The 20,377-nt window shown below is 34.6% G+C and overlaps 1 protein-coding gene across 2 annotated transcripts in view; it reads right to left on the bottom strand.

The window, feature by feature from the left end:
- Positions 1–20,326, bottom strand: part of DMXL1 (Dmx like 1) — a 129,760-nt gene extending 109,434 nt beyond the window's left edge. For both annotated transcript variants that reach the window (XM_061189539.1, XM_061189540.1), the window contains exons 1-4: positions 19,735–20,326; positions 6,476–6,601; positions 3,540–3,611; positions 642–720 (exon numbers count right to left, since the gene is read on the bottom strand). In XM_061189539.1, the coding sequence (XP_061045522.1) occupies positions 642–720; positions 3,540–3,611; positions 6,476–6,601; positions 19,735–19,821 (364 nt within the window). In that variant the 5' untranslated portion in view covers positions 19,822–20,326. The remainder of the gene's footprint in view (positions 1–641; positions 721–3,539; positions 3,612–6,475; positions 6,602–19,734) is intronic.
- Between the last annotated feature and the right edge of the window lie 51 nt (positions 20,327–20,377).

Raw genomic sequence — 20,377 nt, 5'->3', positions numbered from 1 at the left:
AATCTTAGCTTGTCACTAGCCATTTTCAAAAACCTATACATTTTACACAATTAAAAAGAATTAAATTAAAATTCTTTAATTCTTTACATGACTGTAAAGGCTTTCCATATATGCTGTATTCTTATCTCATCACCAAACTCACTCCAGCCTCAATGAAGTACTAACCATTACTAGAATATATCTTACGCTTTCTTTCTTTGTTCCTTTGCTCACTCTGGTAAATTGGTAAAAATGACTTTAGGATGATTTTTTAATGCAGAAATAGATAACTGATACATATACACATTATCTCTTCTTAGAATTCACTTCTTTTTTCCTTTCTCAACCTATCCCCACCTTCATTGTCAAAATCTATCTACTCTCATGGCAAAAGGCTCCTCTTCAATGAAACTTTGATTCCCCACAGAGAATTAGTGTCTCCTTCCCAAAACAACAGGTATTCCTACAATAGCTGGACACTATTATGGTGCATATTTTCCTCATTTCAGTATAAGCTCTAAAATAGCACAACCTGTTTTACTTACTTTTGTGTTCCCCATCATTTCACACGAAGCAGAACTGAAATACATGAAAGTAAGAAAAAAAAGCAATAGCCTACACAAGTGTTATTTCATTTCAGTTAATTCTTCTTGTATTCTTACCTGCAGGATCCCAAGTTATATTGTGTGCTATTGAGTCCAGAAAAAATTGGCCACTTTTCTGCCACTGACTATATAATTCCTAAAATTAAAAAAAAAGTCATTTAGTCAATAATTATTGGCATCTTTTCTGTCAAATGTATATACTGACACTATTTTTAATAATACATGTACTCATTTTTTTAGGTATAATTGACCATGTAGTCATACTTAAAGAGAATAAAATGTTCAGTCAGTCAAGAAAAATAAGGAATATGTGATGGAGGAGATCAGTGAGAGAACATCCATTCCTAGAAGTCCAAAAGTCTGTCTTTAGTATATTTAAACAACCAATAAGTATCTGCCAACTAGGACAACACATATATTAACCTCAGACTTTTAAAGTTATAATTATTACTTTATTATTATTATAGTTACAAAGGTTTAATTTTAAATGTGTCTGTGTCTGCTATTTGAGGATTCCTCCTCTATAAAGTTTCATCTCCACCTGAGGGCGTATGGTATGTGTGAAAATTCAGAATAAGAGATGTTAACACTTCCCCTACATTACATAATTTAAGGGCTTTTCATTCCTTAAAGCAATATTTTTCAAACTTTTTTAACCTGCAAACCAGTAAGAAATACATGTTGCACTATAACCCAGAACACACACACACATACACACATAAATGCAATCTAAGTTCACCCTTACTACATGTGATGCACTCTTAACATTTTCTATTATATTTCATTTTCTTTTAAATTCAGGTTGTGGCCTACTAAGTTGACTTCTCTAACCTCTAATAGATTGAGATCCATAAACACTATCTTAATGTAGTCGTTCCCATACTTCAGTATGAAAACAGCCTGAGATGTTTATTAAAAATTCAAATGCTCAAGACCCATGCCCAAAGGTTCAGATTCAAAAGGTCCAGAACTGGGCACAGGAAATCTGTACTTTAAACCAACATCTCCAGGTGATTTTGATACAGGTGGGCTGCAGAATATGCTTTTTATGAAACACTATCCTGCAGGAATGGCTCTCAATCACAGCACACATCAGAACTCCCTCTAGATCTAGATATACAAGTACACAGGCACAATCCCACATCTACACATTTAGAATCCCCCAGGGCAGGATCTGGACACACGTATCAACCAGTGATTCTGAAGTGTAACTCTTGTGAAGAACCACCATCTTAAAAGAATATTCCAGAATGTACAAATAAAAGAAAATAATATTTTTTATGAGGCTCTAAGGATTCTCTGAGACTATATCCTGGAATTCAAGGTTTTGTGCATCTTCCAAGTTTATGATTTTTCCATTTGATCCAGTTTTCCCTTTATTCATCAGGCTTTTTATTCACCCTCTCTGCAAAGTCAGTGCTGCCTACCAATAAACAAGCCTCTTCTTATTGAATTTTTTACACTATTATATTAAACAATTATAATTAGTACAAGAGAAAATGGGCAAAACCTGAAATTCTCAATTCTACCCTTATCAATAAAGGCATTTTAACATAACAAATTGATTTTTTTTTTAAAGTCAGCTATTTCATTCAACAAATACTTATTGAGTATTATTTGAAATACAGTGTTTTGGATGGAGCAACCACCTTTAAAATTTGTTTTTAGTGCTATCAGTTACTAACTCATAAGGGTGTGAGAGCCTCTAACATTGGATTCATTAGGTAATATATAAACACAAATAGAAATGAGGAGAGAATTGTGGACTCTCCTTCCATGAAATTTTTAAATGGATATCAATTAACCCAGAGAAAATATTTTTCATTAACACAAGGTAGGGAAAAAGAATGTTCACACCCAGGAATCAAGACAACTAGTTTCACTCTTAGTTCTGTGGCTCAATAGCTGTTTCATTGCTCAAGTCACTTATTTTTGGGTCTCTGCTGCCTTATTTATAAAAAAGAAATAACAGCTGCCCAACTAAGTCAGAGGGAATTTGTAAGATACTAATGAGCTAAGTGAAAATGAAATGAAAGCTATTAAAAGATATATAAGGTAAATCTATTGTTGACACAGTTTAATTCTTTACATTTAACACATTTCCACAGTCTTTGACATCAAAAATAAACAAACATTAACCAATTTCGGAATTGAGCAAAGAGCCTCTTAAGGTTGACCTGCTTAGTTTCAATAGCTACAGAGCAGCAGAGAAATAAACCAGTCCTATGACTCCTACTACAATGCTCTTTAGACCACACCATGCTGATCTTCTTCCACATGGTTCAAATCACTAGTTTAACCTTCAGTAGAGATGGATAAAATAGCCTGTTCTGTCTGTTATCTTTACGAGCATCTAAACACCCAAGAAATCTACTACATAACCTCAATATTTATAAATTATAAAGTTTTAACCAACTTTCAGGAACTATTTCTGAATATAGTTTCTTTATTAAAAAAAACATTCACTGACCCACTAACAATTATTACATGATATAATAAGTGCAAGAAAGTAAGTTCAGGGGGTAGGTTAAGACTTTGCAATTAAAACATGTCACTTTAAGAACAAAGTATATAAAGCAGAAAAACTACACAAAAGTAGATTACAGAAACAAAGAACAAGTGCCACATATGACTGGACAATGATGTTTGCCACTAGCAATAAAGTAACTGACAAGTTTCAAGTTGTTGACTCTTCAAATACTTAATAAAAGAAAAAAATGATAGATGGAAAAAAAGAAAAGCATTTCAAGATAATTCATAAGCACAATTTAGTTTAATTCTACTTCAATGAAACATATATCTTTAATAAAGAAGTGGCATTTAACATGTCTTTAATTACAGTGTATAATTTATACTGATTTATGTGATGATCACTCTAATTTTGTACTCTTAAAAATGGTATCTTTTAATACACAACACATTTTCATTTCTAAAAGAAAAAGATGAATTACTGACCAAATTTTTCTTTTGCTTCGGTAGGTTAACTGGTTCAAAAACAGACATAACATTTCCATAGGATGCTGCAATCTTTTAAAAAGAAAAAAGAAAGAAAACTTACGGATATGTTAACTTACTTATGAATCAAAAGAACAAAAGAAATGAATAGTATAACTTAAAAAATACCCAACACAAAATTTCTTTCACCAATACTTGAGAATGTCAGTTTTGGGGACTACCATATCTGGATCAGAATCCCAGTACTGTCACTGTGTACCAGCAAGTTAATCTCTCTGAACCTTAGTTTCTCTATCTATATTTATAATATGTATAATACTATCTTCCTAATAGGATTATTTTGAGGGTTGAAATAACATTTGTAAAGTACCTGGTAAAGAATTATCTACATAAGATGCATAGTAAATGTTAATTCCCTTCCTCACAGAAGAAAATGTATTGATGTATTCCTTGTCAAGTATGGAATTTGACATGACTTAAAAATCAAGTTTTTAGGTTATCTGTCTTCAAAGTTCAGAATTCTGTCAGTGTATATTTAACTTTTTAGAAGTAAAACTTAGATCTATTCCTTTGTAAACTCTCTAAGGAGTATATTTTTCCAATATTCTATTTTATTTGAGTACCTTTCAAATATTTACTCTTAAATCAATGAAGCATAACCCTTGCTCGCTCTGTTTTATAAGGTAGCTACTACTATAGCTTGAGTGAGTCACAAATGAATATTAAAACATCAGAAATCAGATAGATATATAGATAGAATGAATGATCAGGGATAAAAATAAGAACATATAATCTAGTGAAGACAGAGTAAGAAATGAGGATGTAACATACATATGGAAAAAAAAACTTTCAATGGATATTTTAAAGTGTTCTGAGGAGATCTTAGAAAGCAGAAATCATCTGCACTGAGTTCACCTGGGAGTATTTAGTTTGCACCTTTAAATGTGGATAGGATTTCAAACTGCAGTGAGTGTTCAATTTTAGAAATAGGGCATAGTATGAACACAAGTGTAAGTTTTTTTTTTTAATATTATTTATTTGGCTGCTCTGGGTCGTAGTTGCAGCACGTGAAATCTTCGTTGCCACATGCAGGATCTAGTTCCCTGACCAGGGATCGCACCTGGGGCCCCTGCATTGGGCATGTGGAGTCTTAACCACTGGACCACCAGGGAAATCCCCACAAGTGTAAATATTAAACGAGGTAAAGTATGTTGGGAGGTGACTGACCACCAGCCCAGGTAGAAGAGAGAAATAATGGACATGAGGCCAAAAAGGCAGGTGTCAGTGGGTTAAATAAGGTCTCAAACCAAGGTGAACAATTTGAACTTTTCTAAGTTCATGGGAAACTAAAAATGGTTTTAAGCAAATGAATAACAAGTCAAATGCAGATGGAATTTTCTTAGGAAAATTAATCTGGTAGTACTATAAATAAAAAAACAGTAATGATAAAATATTGATGCCTATGGTATCAAGAAGCATTTCCTTCTAAAAGGTAAATAGAAATCCCAAGTACCAAAATCTACAAATCTTCGTCTTGATACCTTAAGGAATCATTTGAATATACTGATATCTGTGAAACAAAGGAAATTTATCCTTTATTAGAATAATTATAAAACCAAATGACCTCTTCATTCTAACCTGGATTTCATGTAATATAGCTTATTAAAAGATAACTCATATTGAAAATTACTAAAATTAGATTTCCAACATTAACAAGCCCTATGTGAATCTAAATGGTATAAGTAAGCTTTTATATACAATCAAGATTACAGAACTACAGAGCTAGGAGATCAAACAAACATGAAGGGAAAGGGAAAGAAGTCTCAAGGATTTTTATCATTCCATAATAAAAATCACTTTTGTAGTACAGTGAGAATGAAAGGCATGAACAAAAGAAAGACAGATGAGATACCTGTAACTCTACTGAAAGGAAGGAACATAGGAATAACAAAAAGAACAGTAGTCCAAAAAGTAGGCAAAGACTACAAGAGTTGAAACTCCTTTGTTATGAGTATCTTTAAACTAGGTCCCAAGAAGTAACTTTTCAGAATGGCAGGCTTATTAGGAATGATTACATTAAAAAAAATAAGGTTGGGTCCATTTTGATTTCTCACACAAAATGTTCTGGTAGAATCATAGTGTCAAACAATATACATTAATTAAGTATCTAGCAAAAAAATTAAATTTGCAAAGTTCAGCCTAGTCTAGCTACAACTGTACCTAGGCCTGGTCATCTATGCCTATATGGTGCTATATTAAGCTATATACTATACTGCCTGTAAGTTATAACTCTCCCAACTCTGGTACTATATAGAACCGTATTTAACCTGATGTTAAATCATATGCCCTGTTTCTTTTGTTTTTGTTGCTTTTTTACTTTCAAGGTAACTTTATACTTTCCATGTGTAAACAGAAATTCAAATTAAATTTTTCATTTTTCTTACAGACTTGGAATAAATTATTTAAAAAATTATACAATTTATGTTGATTTTTGTACAAAGTTTATCTAGAAGTTAAAAGGAGATAACTACCTGTTTACAGACAAAAAAGGACTCTAACAATAATTTCTTTTCAGGGTTTATTTCTAAATAGACTGAAGTTTATTGTCATTCCTTTCCCTCAATCTAATCAATTTTTAAATAAGTAAGCTTTACACCTATTCTACAGGTAATAAATATTACATTTGTTGGTCAATTCATGGAGAAAACTTTGATATATTTCAAGATTATACGAGAACAGAATTCCTGACAATCTCTAATATACATCTGAGTCAGAAATTTTGTTCTCTAGAGTGCATCTTTGAGAGCCAAAGAAATCTGTAGCTACATTGTCTTGGAAACACAGCAAGGCTCTAATTCAATAGGAAATAGATACTTCAGAGACTATACTGACAAAAACCATATTCAAAACAAATCTCATATCACAAGATTACAAACCTTGCCTTGTTGCATTGAACAATCTACACATCCTACTTGAATATTTCCATGTTTAGCTCCTGGGATTATTTGCAGTCTTTCAAAATCACTTCCCAGTATAACAATGTCACATCCAGATGCATAAGCCTAAAAACAAACAAAAAAAAGAACAAAGTAAAATAAAAATGATAAAATTGTCAAGAAAATATTTATCATGTAGAACACTGGCGTTAAATATTATGTTTTAACAGACTAATTTTAAAAATCTTTATTATTTGAGAATATTCCCCTTACCTCCCATATATAGTCCCATCAGTCAGTCCTTTCTGCAAAATATATACCAATTCCTTTCACTTTTTCCATCTCCACTGAATGCTACTGCCCTTATCTAAACTACCATAATCTCTCTCCTGCATTACTGTTTATACTCTGACTGCTTCCATTCTTGCTTCCCTCTAATTCCTTTCCACACACAGACAAGAGTGATCTTTTAAAAATGTTTATTACACCAAGTAATTTTCCCTTCAAAAGTTTCCTCATTGCACTTGGAATAAAATCTCAACTTCTTACCAATGTCAATGCCCTAAATGATTGTCCTAATTCCCCAAATCCATCTCAAGCTACTCTTTAATTCCCTCAATTGGCTCCTGCCCTTACATTGCCCTTCTTTCTGTTTCTTGGGCATAGCAATCTTTTTCCACCTCAAGGTGGTTTACCTTCCTTCTATCTGCCTGGTCTTTGTCTAACAAGCTTCTTTTCAACATTCATGTCTCAGTTCCTGAATATACTCATATTGATCAATATTCTTCCCCCCTCCCCTAATTACTTTCCATCACACTACTCTTTTTCTTCTTCATAGCATATACCACGATTTGTAAATATCTTGCTTGTTATCCATTTCCATTACTACAAGTTAAGGTCCAAGACGAAAAGGTAGGGTTCAAGTTTATCTTGTTCTCTGCTCTTAGATCACAGGAGTTTCTTCCATTTAAGAGTACGTGGCTGTCGTCCTAGAATTTACATGCAGCATAACTCTGAAAATAAAATATCTATCACAAACTGTTTTCCAACCTAAGTTCTTAAAATTTTAGTAATTCTTTACTTTCCTATCACTTTTGCACATATACATACACCTTACTTAATGTAAAAAATATTATACTTAATATATACTTCATGACCGTAATTCCTACCAAAGCCAAAATGGTTCTGTACAAGCTACCAAAAAATATTAGAAAAGGGACTTGAAAGAACATACAAATAAATCTGCTCACATTACCAACAAGAAAATGAGGCCTAAATTGGCCGACAACTTCTTAGTGGCAGCGTGAGCTTGAGAACTCTGATCTCTTGATTTTTGACCTAGTGCTATTTTGATGGCAGAACAGGAACTTCCCTAGTTAAGCATGCTTGTCTGGAATTTTCCTAAAAGGAATTAGGGGAAATCAAGTCTACTTCTACTAGTGCCACACAGTGGAAAAAATTGGCTCAGTAAACAAACAAAACACCTCATGATGGTCTGCTCACCTAGGTGTAAATATCCACAATAGGATCATAAGGCTTGTCACAAGACTAACAGCCAGAATAAATTCCAAAAACTAATTTATGAAAAATTTCATTAACAATACTCTAAAATACCTTAATATTTTAGAAACTGATTTTCTCCTGAATATTAAATTTTGATAAAATACTGATTGTCACTGTTTACCAATATACTGTATTAAATTTGGAATTTACAATTTAGATTTCCTCCTCACTAAACAAAATTTTTTCAGTTTCCATTAACTAGAATATATATATATATATTTAAAAATGTGTTCGTAACTTTGCCTTCTTTTTGTTTACCTGCAATTATCTATCTACTTACAGATATTGTGTTGCACCTATTTTTGTCAATCAGGACTCTAAGTTTTCCTGAATTAAGTCTACATGAATCCTGAAGTACCTCACAAAATTACTGTTTAATTCAACAAGTATTAAACATTTATAAACTTGATAAATGCAAAGTTACCTCAGAAATAAACATCTAGCCCTATAGAAAGATGCCAACTTATAATACAAATAAACCTTGATCATTCAAAGACTTATCCAGTTCTGGATTACCCTTGTTCTTTTGCTGCTGCTATTATACTATCACTGCCTGTCAGTTAATTTTTCCTTAGTGACGGTACTAGAAGGTGCAAAGCTATCTATCCCTAGTTTTGGTAAACTTTAAATTGAATAAAAATTATTGATCTTCATCTGGAATATCTCTCTCATTCAGTTCTCACTTTCTTCTTTCAGAGTTATAACTAATGGATGGCAATAAACTGGTAAATGGGGAAAAAAAAAAAAAGAATATAACCAACTGCAGTTCACACTTCATCAGTTGACTATTATCCTTGGGGCTTATAATAAAAAAACCTCCTGGTTTTCTTGACTACAGAATTTTAATTTTTACAGTTTATTTGACTGTATAATTAATTAAATATAAAATGCATTAAAGACTCAAACTATATTTGTGTTTTGTTCCATTTCTTAATCATTTTCAAGAATGTGTAAACATCTCCTTAAAACTCCTGCTGTGCACAGAATACTGGTTGAATAAACTGTGGTACATAGCCACGATGGGAGTATTAAACAGCTAGAAAAAGAATGAGGAAGAAATCTATGAACTGACTTCGAGTGATTTCTAGGGAATACTATAAAGTGGAAAAAAAAAAGTAGAAAAGAGCATATATGGCAACTTTTTGTGTGTAAGGAACAAGGAAAATAAAACACATGTACCTGGCTCGCTACAAAAAGGAACAAAGAGAGAATAAAACTAGGGAAAAATGAAGTTGGATACCTACAAACAGGGAGAAGATGGAGTGCAAGCAAAGAATAACACTTCTGAGTATAACTTTTTATATACTTACGACTTCTTTTTAAATTGAAGTATAATTGACCTACAGCACTCTGTTAGTTCCAGGTGCACAACACCGTGATTCTACATTTCCATACATTATAAAGTGATCATCATTAAGTCTAGTTAGCATGTGTCACCATACAAAGGTATTACAGTATTATTGACTATATTCCCCATTCCCCATACATTTAATGCCCATGACTCATTTATTTTGTAACTGGAAGTTTCTATTTCTTAATCTCCCTTACCTATTTCACTCATCCCTCCCACCTCCCCCTTCCCTCCCCTCTGGCAACCACGTTTGTCCTCTGTATCTTTGAGTCCGGTTACTGTTCTGCTGTTTGTTCATTTGTTTTGTTTTTTAGATTCCACATATAAGTGAAATCATACGGTATTTGTCTTTGTCTGACTTACTTCACTTAGCATAATACCCTCCAGGTCCACACATATTGTCATCACAAATGGCAAGATCTCATTCTTTTTTTTATGGCTGAGTAATATTCTACTGTATGTGTATACATGTATACACACACACACCCCCACACCTTTATCCATTCATCTACCAGTGGACACCAGTTATGACTTTTGAAACACGTTAACATCATACATATTCAAAAAATTGATGTAAATCAATCAGAATGGGGGGGGAGGTGAAACAAAGGAACTAACTACATTTCAAACAAATACTATATCTACACTGAAAGAAAGAAGGCAGGCAGGAACTAAGTAACTTATGAACACAGAATTTGACTATATATTTGCAGCCTTGGAGAGTGAGAAGGAAAAAACTAGCCTTCCTCCCGTGTTTCCCCTTTGCTCTCACATTATTACCTCATTCACAACACTTCTGACAACAGATGTGTGGGGGTTTTAACCACACCAAGCAAGCAATTCTGTGACACCAACTGAGTATCCTACAATTTAACTCAGTCCTGACACTATCTACCTGGAGATAGCATCAGATCCCACAAGTTAAAGGCTCAGCCTTAACTGAGACTGCCCTCCACTTCAAATGCTAATCACAAGTAGTAGGTCCTCAGATTACCCACAACTTCCCATGACCTCTTCCCCCTTGGATTTATTTGCTAAAACAGTGCGAAGAACTCAGGGAAACACTTATGTTTACTAGTGTGATAAAGGATACAGATAAACAGCCAGAAAAAGAGATGGGGGCGGGGAGGGGGGCACTTTTTTGTGCTTTCCTCTATCTTTCATTCACTGTAGTCATCTGAGCCTATTTGTTCTTTTTGACAGGGCCAAATGCTAAGTGCTTTTCACTGGTATCCCATTTAATCCTCACAACAAATCCTGTGAGATATTTACTATAATCAATCCATTTTACTGATAAGGAAACTCGAACTTAGATTGAGTAATTGGCTCAAGTCTCAGAGCTAGTATGAGACACAAATGAGACTGAAAGCAAGTTATAACTAATGGGAAAGAACATGCTCTTACTCCTTCTGCTATGCTGCCATACAATGCCTTATAAATAAACATGACGTGAATTTAATAATTGTCCCCTAATTTCTTCCTATAATTAAAAATGACTTCTTTGGATGTAAAGCAACCAGAATTCCCATAACTGCTGATACGAATGTAAAATAAAATGGTACCACTACTTTGGAAAGCTAAACACAGGCACACTCAATGATCCAGCAATTCTACCTCTAAGTTTATACCCAACAGAAAGGTGTCTATATGTACACTAAGAGACATGTACAAGAACATTCATAGCTATTCATAAAAGCTCCAAAGTAGAACCAACTCAAACATATAATAGAATGCATAAATAAACTGTAGTATATATATTTTAAATGGATAGCCATCAAGGACCTACTGTATAGCACAGGGAACTGCTCAATATTCTGTAACAACCTAATTGGGAAAACAATTTGAAAAAGAATAGATACTTATAACTGAATCACTTTGTTGTACACCTGAAACTAACACAACATTGCTAATCAACTGTTCTCCAATGTAAAATAAAAAGTTAAAAAAAAACACTGCAGTATAATCATACAATGGAATACTATAAAGCAATGGTTCTCAAACACTCTGGTTTCAGTAATCCTTTGTACACTTAAGAAAATACTGAGGATAACCACCCTAGCTTCCCCCTCCCCAACAGCTTTAGTTTGTGTGGGTTATCACTATCAATATTTACTTTTAGAAAACTGAGAAAATATAATACACTAATTGATAAGGTAATCAAAACTTCCCAACAAATAAAAGCCCAGGACCAGTTGGCTTTACCAGTGAATTCTACCAAACATTTAAAGAATAATTAACACCAATCCTTCTCAAACCCTTCCAAAAAACTGAAGAGGCCATTTAACAAGGCCAACATTACCATGATACCAAAGCTACACAAGGCACTATAAGAAAAGAAAATTACAGGCCAATTTCCCTGATGAATATAGATGCAAAAATCTTCAACAAAATACTAGCAAACTGATTTCAAGAGCACATTAAAAAGATCTTACACCATATCAAGTGGGATTTACCCCTGGGATGCAAGGATCGTTCCATAAAGGCCATATATGACAAGCTTGTAGCTAATATACTCAATGATAAAAAGCTAAAAGCTTTCCTCTAAGATTAGGAAAAAGACAAGGATGCACACACTCCCACCGATTCTATTCAACATAATATTGGAAGTCCTAGCCAGAGCAATTAGGCAAGAAAAAGAAATAAAAGGCATTCAAATCAGAAAGGAAGATGTAAAATTGTCTGTTTGCAGAAGACAAGATATTACATATAGAAACCCTAAAGACTCCACCAAAAAACTGTTAGAACTAATAAATGAACTCAGCAAAATTGCAGAATACAAAATCAACATACAAAAATCAACTGCATTTCTATATGCTAACAATAAACTATTCGAAAAAGAAATTAAGAAAATCCAATTTACAACAGCATCAAAAGAATAAAATACTTAAGAATAAATGTAACCAAGGTGAAAAGTCTTGTACACAGAAAACTATAAGACATTGATTAAAGAAACTGACAACACAAATAAATGAAAAGACATCTTCTGTTCTTGGACTGGAAGAATTAATATTGTTGAAATGTCCATACTACACAAAACCATCTATAGAGTCAATGTAATCTCTATCAAAATTCCAGTGGCATTTTTCACATAGGGAAAAAAAAAATCCTAAAATTCACATGGAACCACAGAAGACCCCAAATAGCCAAAGCAATCTTAAGGAAAAACTAAGCTGGAACCATCACATTTCCTTATTTCAAACTATGTTGCAAAGCTATAAAAATCAAAACAGTATGGTATTGGCATAAAAACAGACACATAGGTCAAAGGAACAGAATCATGAGCCCAGACATAACCCACACATATATGGTCAACTAATCTTTGACAAAGGTGCCAAGAATATACAACAGAGAAAAGATAGTTTCTTCAATAAATTGATGCTGGGAAAACTGTACATCCACATACAAAAGAATAAAATTGGACCCTTGCCTTACATCACACACAGAAATCAACTCAAAAATGGATTAAAAACTTAAATCTAAAACCTGAAACCACAAAACTCCTAAGAAAACATAGGGAAAAAGGCCCTTGACAATTAGTGATGATTTTTTGGACACCAAAAGCACAAGCAACAAAAGCAGTAATAAATAAGTAAGACTACATTAAACTGAAAAGCTTCTGCACAGCAAAAGAAACCACCAACAAAATGAAAAGGCAACCTAAATTGGGAGAAAATATTTGCAAACCTTATCTGATAAAAAGTTAATATCTAAAATATATAAGGAACTCATATACCTCAATACCAGAAATGAATAATCCAATTAAAAATGGGCAGAAGACTCAGAAATTTTTCCAAAGAAGACGTACAAATGGCCAACAGGTACATGAAAAGATGTTCAACATCACTACTCATCATCAGGGAAATGCCAATCAAAACTGGATGAGATAGCACTTCATACCCATTAGGATGCTATCAACAAAAAGATAAAAGATAAGTGTTGGTGAAGATGTGAAGAAAGGGAATCTTTCTTCACATCTTCACCAAGCGCACTCTTGGTGTGAATGTAGATTGGCACAGCCACTGTAAAAAACAGTATGGAAGAGTCCTGAAAAAATTAAAAGCAGAACTACCATATATTCCACCAATCCAACTTCTAGGATTATATCCAAAGATGATGAAATCACTGTAAGAGATATCTGTACTCCCATATTCATTTCAGCATTGTTCACAATAGCCAAGATATGGAAACAACCTAAGTGTCCATCAGTGAATGAATGGATAAAGAAAATATGTTTTACACACACACACACACACAAACACAAAAGAATATTATTCAGTCATAAAAAAGAAGAAAATTCTGCCACTTGTGACAACCTTGTGGGCATTATGCTAAGTCAGACAAAGAAAGACAAATAATGTACATATGTATTCCACTTATATGTGGAATCTAAAAACATTGTACTAATAGAAACATTGTACTAACAGAATAGAATGGTGGTTGCCAGGGGCTATGGATGGGGGAAATGGGAGATGTTGGTCAAAGGATACAAACTTTCAGTTATAAGATGAATAAGTTCCAGGGATCTAATGTACGCCACGGTGACTATAGTTAACAATATTGTATTGTACAGTTGCAAGCTGCTATTAGAATAAAGCTTTAATGTTCTCATCATAACAACAAGAAAATGGTAATTATGTGAGTTAAAGGATATGTTAACTAACCTTATTGTGGTAAAGATTTCACACTATATATGTGTATCACATCATCACATTGCACACCTTAAACTTACACAACGTTCATGTAAACTGTATGTCAATAAAGCTTGGGGGGAAAAAATAGAGAGATGAATCTGTACAGAAAATCCAAACTGGATATCACGCAAAAATCACTTGAAATAGACATATCTTCTTATGGATATTTTTAATAGATTATTAAAATTAATTCAATCTCTAGAGTTTATACAACATGATGAGTTAATAAGCATGGAAGTACACCAAACCAAACCAGGAAAACAAACTTTAATTCAAAATGGGCTCTGCACCCAAAGTTCATAGCAGCACTATTTACAACAGCCAAGACATGGAAGCAACCTAAGTGTCCATCAACAGATGAATGGATAAAGAAGATGTGGTACATATATACAATGGAATATTACTCAGACATAAAAAAGAATGAAATATTGCCATTTGCAGTGACATGAATGGACCTAGAGAATATCATACTAAGTGAAGTCACAGAGAGAAAGACAAATATTGTATGATATTACTTATATGTATAATCTAAAAAATAATACAAATGAATCCATATATAAAACAGAAACAGACTCACAGACATAGAAAACAAGCTTATGGTTACCAAAGGGAAAAGGGAGGGGGGCAAGTGATAAATTAGGAGTATGGAATTAACAGATACAAACTACTATACATAAAACAGATAAGCAACAAGATTTATTGTATAATACAGGGAACAATATTCTTGTAATAACCTATAATAGAAAATAATCATATATATGTGTGTGTGTGTATATATATACACACACACACACACACCCCTACACACACATATCTCCAAATCACTTTGCTGGACACCTGAAACCAACACAGTATTATGAATCAACTGTACTTCAATTTTAAAAGTCAATCAATGTAATTCACACATAAACAAAATAAAGAAGAAAAAATAAACAAATAAAATGGGCTGTGTGATTTTAAAATAATCTACCTTTACTAAATTCTTAAATAAAAATAACCCATCTACCTGGTTTTAAATAAAAACCTAAGATGTAATACTATACATAACATTCTAAACCAAAATCTAAAACTAGTTTTATAGATTTTTTCCAAAATAAATTGTTCTGAAAAATTCATTTCAAGGTACCCTATTATTATCAAAACAATAAGAACAGCACTGGTTTATCAAATAAATTGCCACGCTACCTAAGCTTCAAAATTAATATGTATATATTGTAATTGGTACACTAGCTGCTTCTGTCAAAAGATCTGTAACCAGAATAACCTATTATTAAGCAATGAAAATTAAATTGAGAAATGAAAATCCTTTTATTAGGCATACGTAATATTGGGTTTACTAACTTTGAGACTAAACAAGGTGCAAAGAAAGAACTGAGTTCATATGTGTGCTTTCAAGCATACAATTGAAACATGATTTTTAACTTTAAATTTGGCAGACAACCTTCTCGAATATTCAAAAATTACTCAAGGCCGCAACAGTCAGCATTCTAATTTGGAAATCCTGTGATTTCTGTACAACACTTAGATTTCCTGTTTTCACTGTTCTGTTTTAACCAACCACACCAGGTAAATATCCCAAAGAATTTCTTCCTGGTATACTTCCTGGTTAAATGAGTTATGTTTGGCATGTTGTAATTAACATTATTCTCATTTTTTAAAACACAACATTAAGAATTCGTATTACGTCAATAATTTTAAAGGTACCTTAATACTATTTAAAACATAAAATTTTAAAATAGGCTAAATATTTAAAAAGAAGTCCAATTTGTACTCGTAATTGCATATGAGCACCACAAAAATCATTCTCTTTCTCCAGATACAAACAGTATCAAACTTTCCCCTCCTGTATCTCTCCATCCACAAACATTAACGTGCTTCTCCAAAAAAAGAACCTCCTATAAAGGTCTCCCTACAGTGAACAAAACAAAAAGTTAAACTAAAGGATGCTTACTATTACAGAAAGAAGGAGAATGCTAATTCAGCCTCCATTTCTCTACCAACACCCAGATAGCTGCAGTCAGTCTTTTGACTTCTAATCTGGGTCCCCTTGGCTGGGAACACAGAGTTGTCTAATACAAAAGGGAGTCTGGAGTTATTACATGTTTGTTATCCCTCGTATAGCAAAGGCATTTAAATTCCAAACTAGAGACAGCAAGTCCTAAATATTAACACAATCTGTCTCTTGGAAATTATCTCCCTTTCCATTTCAGTAAAAACACAATTTCAACACTAAGTATGGATAATCTATTGTATATTAAAGCACATGTCACTAGCATGCACAGAAATATTAGAAAATCCAGATTCTAACTATGCCTGTTTTTAACTTATTATTTGTCTTTTACAAATAAAATTTTTATTCTAAAAATAAAAGTTGTCAACAGATCAGAACCAGGTTGCTCATATACTTTCACTCTAAAGACAGTATGAAATTAACAAGGGAAAAGGAGTGAGAGAAAAATTCATGTAAATAAAGAAAAATTAAAGAATTTTTGCTTCGGATGTCCGAAATCTCTCCTGGTTACTCACCTGATATTTACGGCAAAATGTGTAATAAATGACTTTGGAAAAAATTTTTTAAACTTTAATTGAAGTATTTTATTTGGACTCAAATCTAAATTATTAATAATATTTTTTTAAAAACACAATTTTTAATTATATAGCAATAAGCCTTCTTTATCTATTAGTCATCAATTCAACCAGTATTTATCAAGCACTTTTTATGTGCTATGCATTATAATGAGTTTAGCCTTTATAATAACTGACATTTTTAAGGGTTTTACAGGTACTAAGCAAGGAACTTAGCACTTTTTCATGTAACAACCCTATGAATAAGTTCTTCTTTAGCCCCACTTTACAGATAAGAAAAAAAGAAATTCAAAGAATGTAAAAGAACTTGCCCACGGATACATAACTAACTATAAGGACTAGGTTGGAAATCAAATTCAGGTAATGACTCTACTATTAGGTGACACCAGTACCTCAATCACTGTTCCAGGCACTCACAATGAAACTGTGGAAGACATACACAAGGCAAGACAGGTCACTAATATAATGAAAGTGCAAATAAAGTGCTTTGAAAGTATAAGAGAAAAGGTCACTGCCTACTAGAAGCTTTCTTACTAAGAGAAAAGTCAAAATTGTTTGATGCCAGTTTAAGTAGTAAAAAAGTATCTAATACTTACATATACTAACTATATTAATTTCATATTTTAAAATCAAGAATCCATGAGAAATGGCACTCAATTTCATTTCAATTTAAAACCTGTCAGACTATATTCAGAAAACAGGATCTCATCTCTTGTAATCTTTCAAAAAAAGAACAAATAAGTTATCTGCAAACATGCAAAGAGATGAATTACTAATGTAAAGTCTGTCTTTAGAGAAGGCATAATGTAACAGGAGAAACAAAGTAATTCTTCAAGTGGGCCTGCAAGCGGAAGATTTCACATCCCTAGCTCAAGTAAAACTGGAATTTGGAGAGAGTTTTTTAGTCTGCACATACCATCTACCATTAATGTTTGTTCTCTTTCTATGAAAAGAAAAAGAAGCCAAAATCAGAAGAGGTTAAAAACAAAATTCAAGGAGTAAACAACAGATTTTACATTTTAACAAAGACAGTAATTTCAAGAGAAATAAATTTAAGATGTATATAGTGTCCAGCAGACTGAGGGCAAGAAACTTGGCTTATAACGGAACTATCAATTTAATGTTAGACAGTCAGGGATGGATTAGCTGCAAAGGAAAAAAGATGATTGTTAATAAACTACCACCAAAATTATGGCGACCTGGGATCTCTTTATACTAAATAACAACAAAATGTTTATTTTTACCTTATTTACTGGACTGATTCCTGAGATCTGGAAGAAATCTGCAGTAGGCTTGGTGGGAGATGATTAAAGCCTGGTCTATGGAAACAGACTAAAATTCAGTAGAACTGTGCAACAAGCTACATGATGGCGTAGGATAGTCTTATCTTTGGCACATTAACTCATCTCTCCTTTAAAATAACAGAAGCATTCACCAAGATTTTATATACACTTAGAAGGGTCATCTAGGTGTATAAATAGGCCAACGTATTGTATATGCTTTGAAGTTCACACCACAGCTTACATAGATTCTGAATGCCTTCTCAGAAAAAGTTGTTAGCATTTACATTGGAGGAAGCACTCATATAATTTTAGGCGATGGCAGAGAATGTAATGTTACCATCCTATAATCTCCCACTAGCAAAATCTTTTTAGGACGATCTTTATTTTCTAAACAGCAAGAGCAGTGAGCAATGTTCAACTGCGGGGAGACTATGGTTGCCCACTGAGACCCTCAGAGTTCACTCTCCTCTTGAGCACTGAGGTGGGGTCAACTTTTAGAATTAGAATCTCTAAAACTGCTAGTGTCAAGTGCAAGTTAAGGTGTGTATGAGTCACTCTACAGGGGAGGTACAGACTCTATGTGAAAGCAAAGTACTTGGTTGGCAGAGATCTAAAAGCACAATTCAGGTATTAAATGCCTACACCATGTTAAATAATGACTACTTTTTTTCCCTATTATTTATTCCGACTGATAAAGACGACAAAAAAAGTCAAAATCGGATGACAAGAAAACCTGGGGCATCTATTAAGGTGTTTATTTTGTTTCACTTTTTTATGTAAAATTACGTTTTAATCACAACTAAGAGATAGCCATTCAAGTTGTAGCAAAAATCATGAGCACTATACATATATTCAGATATAGGTTATCATGTGCAATACTGACTTATAGCTTGAAATTATTATAAAAACTATACTTAATTCTTTAAAAAAAACCCGCTATAGTTAAGGCAGAAAATGTCAATATACTGGTAAGGAGCAAAAGTTTGGGGCCCTCTTCCTTTCACTATCTGGGGAAAACAAATGAAAAACAAGACACTTCCATTTAAACTTTAACCTGGAATTACCACTACACACCAAAGAGGAGTTTTCCTAAGAAACAGTAATGCAACTTTTAGTAATTAATGTGAACAATCTAAAATAAATATAAGCCTCCCAGGACTACTAAACTGTTACATATGGAATTAAAAGGATGGCAGGAGTGAACCATTTACGAAAAATAGTTTTTTCTTTCCAAAGTTATTCCCAGTGAATTTAAAGAAAAATAAGTGAAAAGCACTGTTTTCACTATATTTTTACTCAGCGCTAGTTGTTGACAGCTACCTGTTTTTAAGACACCCACTCTTTTTAACTACAAAGACACTTGACCTAAACTTAGAGGAAGAAATGAAACCAATCCCAACTATTCCTCAACTTGACAATTAGAGCCTATGGAGTGGGGCAATAAAAAGCCCCCACACACATTACACACCAACGATTCTCGGATAAACGACTTTAGTAAACCTCCCCAGCCCGAGGACGTCAGATTAAAAACTTTAAAAATCCTACAAAACATTCTAACTTCCGAGTTTAGCCTCTGTACATTAAGTAACTCAATGACCGAAGCATTATTGCCTCCTTCGTTCTCAAAGGCCAGGTCCGCCGGCCCTAAGGAGCTGAGACCTCCGTAGCGGACGCCCCGCGAGGGCGACGAGGCTTTCTTGGGCTCTGCCCGTCACTCTGGGCCGAGCCCGGCTGACTCAGGGGCGCCGACTCGCCACGGGCGACGCGGGAACCTCCCTCACTCACCGTGAAGCGCTGGTCGCCGACGCTGCCCACGGAGAAGCAGTGGTCGCCGGGGTTCACAGCCCCAGTCAGCACCTGGTGCAGGTTCATGTCGGCGCCTTAATCCAGCAACGGATGTCGCGTCCGGCTCATGCCCGGGGTCAGCGGCCGCTTCCCTCCCTCTTTCCCTCACGGGCAGCGGCCGCTCTTGAGAGGAGACGGCGGCAGCGACAGGCGCCAGGAGCGGGAGCCGCTCAGCTGCGGCCCGCAGCTCATCCCGAGCCCACGCGGGCGAGGCCCGGAGGGGGCGGACCGGCGAGCGGGCGGAGCGCCGCGCTCGTCCGCGCACCTGTCACAACCCGCGCGGGCCCAGGTGAAACTCGGGGTCGACCCCAGCGGCCGCGACCCGGGGCCGACTCACCGGCCAGGAGGGACACGCCGTCCACAACACTTCCTCTGGGTTCTGGGTGGCTGGCCCGGACCGAACCCAAGTGGCGCAAGCAGCACTCGCTCGTCCTCCCCACCCTGACCTGGCTCTTCCCTGCTCCGGTGCCTGCCACCCCCACTGGCCTCGGCGGCTCTCTACGCGTCGCTAGGTCCCTCTGGCGGAAATATCGCGAGATTCTCGCGGCGAAAAGGAACACTGCGGTAAAGGATTTACTTTTTT

This window comes from Eubalaena glacialis, chromosome 4 (assembly GCF_028564815.1).
Source record: "Eubalaena glacialis isolate mEubGla1 chromosome 4, mEubGla1.1.hap2.+ XY, whole genome shotgun sequence".
Taxonomy (NCBI): Eukaryota; Metazoa; Chordata; class Mammalia; order Artiodactyla; family Balaenidae; genus Eubalaena; species Eubalaena glacialis.
This window is presented reverse-complemented; position numbering and strand designations above follow the sequence as displayed.